The sequence below is a fragment of the Hippichthys cyanospilos genome, chromosome 11 (assembly GCF_059441005.1).
Source record: "Hippichthys cyanospilos isolate Australia breed blue-spotted pipefish chromosome 11, RoL_Hcya_1.0, whole genome shotgun sequence".
In the NCBI taxonomy this organism is placed as follows: domain Eukaryota; kingdom Metazoa; phylum Chordata; class Actinopteri; order Syngnathiformes; family Syngnathidae; genus Hippichthys; species Hippichthys cyanospilos.
Genome location: NC_142379.1, coordinates 12703635 through 12713420, shown reverse-complemented (window position 1 = coordinate 12713420; position 9786 = coordinate 12703635). Strand labels below are relative to the sequence as shown.

Here is a 9786-nt window from a genome sequence, read left to right as displayed (position 1 = left end):
GTAAAAATGTATAGGTATTTGTTTTTTTGTTTTGTTTGTCATATACATGTTTTTGTATACACTGTTTGTTTTTATGTCGTAATTTAGTCTTTTTTTTTTTTCTCCGTGATCAAGGGGTTTCAAACTCGCTTTGGCTTGCGAGCCGCATTGAGTAAAATCCATTTCCGAGTGGGCCAGATCAATAAAATCACAAGATATATACTGTATACATAACTTTAAAACATCAACTTATATTTATAATTCTTTTTTACTGTCCAAAATAGTACAAGCACAACATCACTATCAGTCATAAAACATTACCATTACTATTGACCATAACAAAATTCAAGTTTTTCATTTATTGAAAAAATTCTGCTCATTTTTATACTTTACATTACGAAATCATCTCATGGGCCGCATCAAACGTGTTTGCGGGCCAGAATGCTTGACACCCCTGCTCTTTGCCCTCTCCTGTGTGGAATTTGCATGTTCTCCCAAAGCCTGCATAGGTTCTCTATAGGGACTCCAGCTTCCACCCACACTGACACACTAAACAGTTTTTCGGTGCGATTGGATGCGTGAATGGCTGCAAATGGCTGGCAACCAGTTCAGGGTGTCTCCTATTGTATCTACTGCCCCAACCTGGTGCCTTCATGTACCCCCATCAAGAACCACAGGTTTAGAGTATCAAGTTTCTTCGTTTATTGGAAGACTTTGTTGGCACAGGAAGTGACATCATTTTGACATCATAACATACAATCATTCATATTTTTACACTTGTACATGTGGCCAAAGTACATAAGGGTGTGATGAATGAGACTTACACCCTGGTTGCATGTACTGTACTCCCCAGTGGCAAAAATGGAAAAAAAAAAAAGGTAAATAAAACCTTCTCTGTCATTTGACTAGGGCAGAAACATTAGGTAAAGGTTTTGTGCCACCTGGAAGTACCCGGCCCCTTGCCTTATAAACATTCAGAAAAATGGTCTCCAAACAACTGAGTGGTGGACCAGTGCCCAAAACACAAGGATAGACTGAAAAACAAAAATATTAAGAATCATAGTCTGAAAATATTTTAAAATTGGTACTGCCTTTGCATCTGTAAAACGGTTCATCTCTGTCACAAGATACGGAACTGAGTAAGCCGAACAAACTATTAAAAATTAGGGGAAAAAACATATTTGAAAAGCTTCTTCAAAAAGGGGAAGGGGCCAAACAATGAAACATTATCGAAAGTCATACATACGGGTTTATTGCTTTTTGACCAGCACGCACCAAACCCGTTCTGCATAATACAGTATGTTGCAATAGGCCTGCAAATGAGGCAATCGAGCTATCAAAACTGCTTCGGTCCCTGTAGCCCAAGCAGCAAGCTTCGAAAAACAAGCCTTTGTAGATTTTTGAAAGAAAAAATAAAGATTATCCCAAGATGGAAGCAGAATTACAATCCACAACAACTACATTCAGCCTAATGTTTTTTTTTTTTTTTAAATCACTCGTTTGTATTTGTTTCTATGACAGTTTGTCAAAATGCCTTTACTTGAAACTTATCCGAGGTGCAAAAAACTTTTGGGAACCGCTGTTCTATAAGAACCTGCTTTGAAATCAGAAGCCATTCAGGTTCAGTTCTTTTTCCCAGCTCACAAGTCGTAGTACCAGATCACTATCCCGGAACCTGGTTCTGACCGCCCACACATCTAATCATCGGAATGCGGTCCTGCGAGCTAACCCGATGCGGCAATATCCTTCATAGTGTTCTTTATGGTCCACCGCTGCCCGGAGCAGGTCTGCAGCACCACCTGGTGGCCGAAGTACACTTTGGCGGGCACCACCTCCAGGCAACGGCCAGAGGCAGAGTTTACCAAGGAGTCACCCTACAGCAGGATAACCAGAAGATCGGTTTTATAGATTTATCAAGACCTCAACCTTCATGAGAAGTAACAATTCTAATTGTATCGGTAATGATTGTAATAATAGTAGAGGAGGTTGGAATAGTAACAGTAGAAGAAGAATAAATGGATGAAGCCAGCAGTACTGAGCACTCAACCTTTATGAGGAGTACAAGCCACGTTACTGCTACTATGAGTAGTAGTAGATAAAAAAGAACAATCTAGCAGTTTTGTCGAGAGTGAATATAAAGGTGGGAAAAAAAGCTAAATTTTGAATTGCAAGGTAAGAGGTCTAGAGGAAGACCAAAGAGGAGGTTTATATATGTAGTGAAAGAGGACACAATGTTTTGGAGCCTTTTATACAACGCTTATTTTAAAGCACATAAGCCTGGCTTCAACCTTCACGAAAAGCAGAAGCTAGGCTATCAATATAAAAGACAAACCAAACCGTCGGCATTCATCAAATGAAGCTGTTACCTGAGTGAAAATCCACTTGGTGTGGTGTTCAGTTTTGTCTTTGTCGCAGTCCAGAAGTTGCGGTAACATGGTGGCGGGATCATCTGCCACACAGCGAGTGTCCTCCCCGGTGCTGCCTAGTGGGCCCAGGAACAGATGACCCTCTTTGGTGTAACGTCCAATCTAAAAATCATGAACGTGATATCAGTAGAGGGAGGAAACGTACAAATTCTTTGTTACGGTACTTAACTAGAACTTTTAGGTCCCTGATTTAGTTAAGTGTTCATTTTTCTGTTGATCTTTTACGTGACTGGGTTGTTTAGATAGTGAGACGATGCCTCACCTGAACAAAATAATGTTGTTGTTCTTCTCGAAATCCACAAATGACGGCTTAAAATTCATTTCCAAAATCATTTTTACTTTTGTACTGTACATAAACTATACTTTACACTCCGTGAGGATACTCTGGTGCCACGCGCGTACGTCAGGTCGTTGAACGTTCTAACTACCTGGGGACCCCACCCATGGCAGGGGTGCAAGGTGGCCGTGTGGTTTTCCTTCATACCCTGGTCCAAACATAGGTGGCTCGCTTTCGAGTTGCGTATCTGAAAAAAACAAAGATCGTACATTTGACCTACAGTACATTGCGACTAGCATGTGACAAGCAGTGCAAATGCTAGCTAGTGCAAAGCATTAAGTCCAATTAAGATCTAGGGTCCAGGATAACAAACAAACTAAATTTCAAAGATTCAATATTCAAAAAGATTTATTTTCACATTTATAGTACTACAGTATACCACACAGTGAAATGCTTTCAGGGGTCTCAAACTCCAGTCCTCGAGGGCCGCAAACCTGCATGTTTTCCATACTGCTCTCTTAAACACACCTGATTCAAATGATTAGGATCATTTTCAAGCTCCTGAAGAGCTTGCTGATGAGCCAATAATTTGATTCAGGTGAGTTAATGACAGAAGCATCAAAAACATGCAGGATCGCGGCCCTCGAGGACTGGACTTTGAGACCCTTGGCTTAAATGATCAAATGTCCATTTTCCAGATAACGATCCAAGTCGACCACATGGTCATTCCATACTGTCTGTAAGATGTAGTCGTGGTCTGACCAGCATGTCTTAAGTCTTAAAGTCTCCTCTTGGTTGGACCTGCGTGGAACAGCATTTGGCATCCATAGCAGATGCTTGACTCACGCCTATGTTTTTTTCCTAACATACTGGAAACATGACGGAAAACTGATACTTGTGCGACATACCAAAACCATGGCCCTAAAACTGAAATACGGATCCAACAGTGGGTTACCAGTACTGTTGCTGCCCGAATAGAGACCGCACCAGAGTGTAGGCTACGTACCAAGTTAAAGACAACATCTAAAACACCGTGGACGAAAAACCAAGGTGTGGCCTACGGAGTGTTACTTGTGACAAACTTTGGCAATCCCTCAATTAATAAATTAGATACGGTTGGAAAATGGATTAAGTTGTGGACTCACCTCGCCATAATAGAGCGTGTTGGCATACGTCCTCATCTCAGGGTAAACGTTGTCCAGGTACCACTGGAAGTTCTTACAGTGCAGATTCTTCCTGAGTGCCACCCTCTCAGAGATATCTCCAAAGTCGATTCCGTGATTCTGCAGCGGTGGACCCGTCATATCAGGTGAGCACTTCACATACATTTTGGACAAAAGATGGCATGTGACGTGGCCGTCACCTCCATGGGGATGTTCCAGGCCAGGTAGACATTGGACTTGAGGTGGTCCATCCAGACTTCGGCCACACGCAGAGCGTTACGGCGCATGTAGAAAGCGATGTTGCTGTGGTAGGGCTTCTTCACGCGGGCGATATGAGCCACGCGTGAGCACGGCAACACCTCCATGCTGCCCCCGCACATCCACACCTGGAGGGGGCAAAGTTGCGCAATATGCATTGGGGAAAAAACTCCTTTGCTATCTCTTGGGAACAATCAATAGAAATAAAATCAAATAGAAACAAAAATGAAAGGGAAAAACCTTTGGACCGGGACAAAAGAAACAAGGAGGCCGATACACTAACCCTGATGCCCAGCTCGATGTTTTCTCCCCCATAGACGTCCATGCCAGGGTCCAGCAGCCCAAGCTCGCCAAAGAAGAGCCGATTGGCTACAAAGGAGCAGCCAATCATGGCAGGACTCCTTGTCACATGACCAAACCGCACAGTCATTGAGTGTTCATCGACTGGATGTCAAATTACAACTTACGAATATTCACGTTAGTATTTTGAACATGTGAATGTTTCTGTGCATTGAAGTATGTGGTGGCACAATCTACTGGTTGTACTTAGTGCTACGAGAAGAGATGCACAAATTCAGCACAAAAGGAAGGCAAATGAGATTAATTTGCATATGTTTGTCTGATTTGTTTGTATGCGGTGCTGCTTTGTGCGTGTTAAAGTAAAAATGATTTGAATGTTTATCGGGATCGTAATGTCTATGATAACTTCCATTAACCTGCCTGTGGAGTTCCACATTATATGTTAGCATTAAGCTAATGGGCATTTATTGAATAAAATAATCTAGATGTGACAGTCTCAGCGTGAGGCGTGCCCACCTGATGGGCGCCGTCACGTCCCCATCGTCCCACCACTGTTTGGGTGGACTGATGTACATGCACCACAGCTCCCAGTTGTAGCCGTGACCCGAGTTCTCGTAACGCTCCACCTCGAAGGTGTCGTGCTTGATGTTGTCGATGGATGGCAGTATAATCCTCCTGTGGTCCGCCTTGATTCGGGTCAGAATCGGCTCAGCCCTGGGGAGTGTATGAAGGCACACAGGTTGCATTATTTATTTTTTTTTTTTAATGCTTTACCAATACCTAATCAGGATATGGAATCTATTGGCGACGATCCAGGAATTCATTTGAACGCCTCACCAGAAGGGTGTGAACTCCACGTGGGCGTCAAAAAATCCCGTCACCTCAGCTGTGGCTGCCTTCCAGCCCTCGATCCTGGCCCGGATCAGGCCCTCCCTCTTATGGTTTCTGACGATTTTGACCAGACCGGGGTAGCGCTTGTTCACGTACTCCTCCAGGGGTCCTTTCAGCTGCTCTGCAACACAAAAACAAAATGAGCATTTCTCAGTCTAAAGAACGCATAGTACACTCTTGTGAACACTGCGAGTATACTTTAGTTTTTTAAATTTTGAATGTTCAAAAGATTGGTGTGACAAGAAAAATAACAAAAACCTTTGTCAAACGTATGAAACCTAATGCTCTGACCTTAACATACATTTTGCTAACTTTACCACCAGTCAAAAATGTTTGCCCTTTGGTGGGATAGTTGCTTCAGAACCCTAACTCTAACCCTTATTCCTACGAACGTTAGTCTCTCTTTACATCTTTCTGTGATTGGAAAATATAGAAAATATATCTCGGGTATTTCTCTTGCCAAGCTTTCACAAATATCGATGCTGATGCATGTTTGTTTTGTGCAGTATTTTGTCCAATCCTTTGATATTCAGATCACAGGAATTTCACATAAAATGGAAAGCATTGAAAGAAGACATTGGGAGCTGAAATTTCACCCAGGTGGTGACGACAAAATCAAAATTCAACATGGCACAACCTCTCAGTTATCATGTTAGGGAGTGTGGCATCCCTTAGCTATAATACTGCGAGAATGATGTGGAAGAAAATGACCTGCACAAAGATTAAGCTAGCTGAAAAGAACACAATCCGGCTATACCGTTCGTTTATGCTTGTTTTTGTACTTTCAACTGGAATCGGGCTCCAGCGGATGACATTTCAAAAGATCACAAGAAAATGTTTTGCCTTCTAATCTGAGCAGACATCATTAGTCATGCAGCAAGGCTTGATTAGCACTGCTCCTGCCATTCTTGTGGCATGCACAACAATGGTTATTAAAATGCCATATTATGAGAGGTATGAGATACTACAAGTACCTTCAGGTATGAACACATTAGTATCAAGTCTCGATGCGTCAGGAACCAACAAACCAACATTGGGTATCAATATACTTGTAGATATCTAGATTCTAACGTAAAACGTCCATCTACCGATATCATATCAACATCCTGGTATCAGATATGCACCCAGTAACATTAGAGCTTGATATAAAACGACACCAATATTAGATATACTATATCTACTTGCGTCACATTTTAATTGTTTAGGTACATATTTGAGATGCTTTCACGAATTTCTGTATGACTCGCAATGACTGCGAAATCCCATTTAGAGTCCAAACAGCAGCAGCACCTTTTTATCTGTGATTCAGCTCATTAGATGCTTCCTGCTTGGCCAAAATGCTCACTTCCTCCTTTTCATCAGCGCCGTTCACCACTTTTAAAAAGTATGTCCTGATAAGGAAGTGCTCCTAATTAGTAATAGGTTGCTCACCAAAAAAGTATAATAATTAATGCACTGTATTGTTAAAACCCCGTCGTGGACTTCCTCCCAAAGTTGAAGAATAATTATTATTTTACTTCTTGTTCATTTCTGGTACTTTTGTTCCAATCCGAGAACGGAACTATAACTACATTGTCATGCGAAGTTCTCGGTACTTGCAGTTTCTAAATTAAAAGTCTGAAAAATACCGTCATCACTATGGTCGTCTACCAAGATGATTTCCTTGAGCAGGTGGGCCGGCGTGTGATTGACAGCCGAGTGAACCGAGCGCAGGATGACCGACAGGGCCTCGTTGACAAAAATGAAGACCAGCGCCATTTGGGGGAGATCTCGAGGGTGGCTGACATTCCTGCACCTATACATATAGACGGGTACATCACATTTCAGAACGTTTGAAAACAATATGCATTTGCGTTACGAGTGAGGACCGCTGATATCAACAAAAACTGTGAGAAAAAACATGTCCCCCGCAAAAAAAGAAAAAAAAAACCTTGACTATGTACGTATAAGTCTTCAATTTTCCAGTTTGACTGAGCGAAAAGGAGGTTACGTTCGAACGGACACAAATTCAATCGTGCTAATTGGTCGAGCTTCGCACTGACGCCGCTGACCAACAATAAAATCAGAACACTATTAACTGCTATTGCTTTCTGCAAATGTTTATATCTGAATGTTGTGATTCAAATTAGCATTGTTGCCTTGGCGTAGGCGTGCTCTCAAGTTATGACGCTTATTTCAGGGGAACACTGTATTTTCATTTATCTTATTTGCTGTGTTTTTTTCAACATAGTTTATTGGTATCTGATATTAGTGTGCCCCTGTTGCTGGCGTACCGAATCCCCTCTGTATGGTATTTGGTGCTAATGTATCGATACCAGACTAATTTATTTCCATTCTTGTTGATACTTAAGTAATATCAGTAGTGTGTTCATATTTAATGCTAGGGTATCAATATCTGATGTTGTGATACCTTATGTATTTATATCCATAATTGTTAATACTTTGGCAATCTCTGATAGTGTATTGATTGATACCTGATGCTGGTGTAATGATATTTGATGGTTGTGTATTGCTATCTGATGTTAGTTTATGAATACCTGTATCTATTCATTTCTGTTGTCGGCATATCATTATTTAAGGGTAGTGTATTGGAACCTATAATGATACCTGATGCTTGTGTATCCAAATTTGATGTTAGCATATTGACATCTGATGTTCGTGTATCGATGCCCATTGCTCACGTGACCATGTTTGTTGTTAATTTACCAATGTTTGATGCTAGTTTGGAAATGGCTTGTTTAATTATAAGCATAACTGTTGATTCTTTAATGATATCGAATAGTGTATTGATACTGACGTCGGTGTATTGGTCCCTGTGGCATAGTATTAATTTCTGATGTTAACATTATATGATGCTAGTGTAAAGACATTTGATGTGAATGTATCTGTAGTAAAATTAGATCAATAAATGTCATGATTTCCAAGGTAAATGTTTTTGATATCTGTTAGTAGTATGTAAATAAAGTCTTGCTCCACAGTGTTTTTGTGTGTACGCCTGCACTGACCTGTCTGGTCGGTAGTCCGGAATGGTTCGGTCCAGAGAGATGGTGTTGCTCAGGTAGGCGTTGTAACCATATTTGTCCCTCAGGTACTTCGCTTCGCTCTCCTCACCCGGAGAAAGGCTGGCGGGCTGGCCGCCGGACCCCCGGCCTCCGAAACCCTCGATAAGGCCCAAAGATTTGGACAGACCTCAACACAGCACATTTGGCGAGTATTAGGTGAGCATATTGTCAGGAAACGTGCGGGTGTTGAAAACCCTTAAAAGGGAAAGGCTTGATGCTGAAACACCCACATCCAAGCGGGTGTGATGGAACCTTTCATCAGAGCAGTCTGGCAGCTCACCAACAGCGAAATATTCGACTCGTTTAGGATGCCTTGGCCATTTATTTTTTTCAATTTTACGATAAAATTTGCAAATTGAAATGTACATTTTTCCCTTAAAAAAAAAAATCACAAAATACGAATTTTTTTTGTCTTTACCATTACTAACGCCTTCCACAATTTGAAGTTCAGGTTCACATTTAAATTACAATTCAGTTAACCGCAACATCAGCATTTACATGCAATTTCTGCACAAATTCAATTCTCCAGTAATATCATTTATGAGTGATCCATTCTTTTGTTTTCTGTCGCATCCTTTCAAATCCATGCCAACAAGTGCTGAGTTAATAGCCCAAAGTTGCATTCCGTTACCGTTGAGTTGTCGGTACACGACGTCTTCCAACGAGCTGAGTCTTTTGAGCAGCGCCTGGTGGCTGACGGCGGCGGATCCGTTGGTCCGGCTCGGCCTCCCGCGCTCGGCGCCGGCGTCCGGAGCGTCCCGAGCCTCCGCAGCGGCCGCGCGGCCCCTCGGCTTGCGCGCGCTGCTGCAGCGGCTCCACAGCGTCATGAAGCCGGCCACCGCCAGCACGTTGAGCACCAGCAGAAGCCTCCATCTTCTCAATATAGCCATGGGCAGCCAGGGCGGGTTCGGGTTACGGCCGCTAGAAGAACACGGGGAAAACTCGGTTCGACGAGCGTGGGGGCGCTGCAGGGAAGCGAGGTGATCAGCGTGGATTTTATTGAGGATGCTCCATCATGGTTCAGGGATGGAGCTCCGTGGTCGGGCTCCACGGTTAGGCGTCTTTGACCGGGGCGGCGTCGACGAGGCATCCCGCGGTTAAGCGCGCTCAGGCGGACAGCGGACGTCCCCTCCTCCGAACCGATACCACCGACACCATCATCTTGGTGTGCATGCTTGTGTTCATGTTCCAGTTCTCTTCCGTCGTCGCGGGTGATGATGATAATGAGAATGAAAATGCGCTTGCACGTGAGCAGCTTCCGTGCGCGTCGAGCACGCGCAATCACAGATGATGCACGTGATGAGTGCACCGCCAGTGAACGCGAGTGTTCGAATTGTTATATGAAAACCACATTTATTTTTGTAAACCTTTATATAGCTTATATATTTTTAGATATATTCTGTAGTGTACGTATATCGATAATATCGCCA

The 9786-nt window shown here is 42.8% G+C and overlaps 1 protein-coding gene across 1 annotated transcript; it reads right to left on the bottom strand.

Annotated features, from left to right (window-relative positions):
* Positions 1-666: 666 nt before the first annotated feature.
* galnt17 (polypeptide N-acetylgalactosaminyltransferase 17) lies at positions 667-9631 on the bottom strand. Its single transcript, XM_088427322.1, has 11 exons — positions 8988-9631; positions 8300-8483; positions 6923-7089; positions 5241-5415; positions 4920-5117; positions 4387-4504; positions 4046-4231; positions 3828-3965; positions 2834-2929; positions 2346-2507; positions 667-1853 (listed from the first exon to the last, which is right to left on the bottom strand). The coding sequence occupies exons 1-11, from the start codon at positions 9244-9246 to the stop codon at positions 1704-1706; spliced, it is 1833 nt and encodes a 610-aa protein (XP_088283448.1). The 5' UTR covers positions 9247-9631; the 3' UTR covers positions 667-1703.
* Between the last annotated feature and the right edge of the window lie 155 nt (positions 9632-9786).

Excerpts from the sequence above, each read along its gene's own strand:
- galnt17 (XM_088427322.1), bottom strand. The coding sequence starts at position 9,246 with ATGGCTATATTGAGAAGATGGAGGCTTCTGCTGGTGCTCAACGTGCTG. Across the intron at positions 8,484-8,987 it reads CGTGTACCGACAACTCAACG|GTCTGTCCAAATCTTTGGGC; the intron begins GTAACGGAATGC and ends TGCTGTGTTGAG. Across the intron at positions 4,232-4,386 it reads ACATCGAGCTGGGCATCAGG|GTGTGGATGTGCGGGGGCAG; the intron begins GTTAGTGTATCG and ends TGCCCCCTCCAG.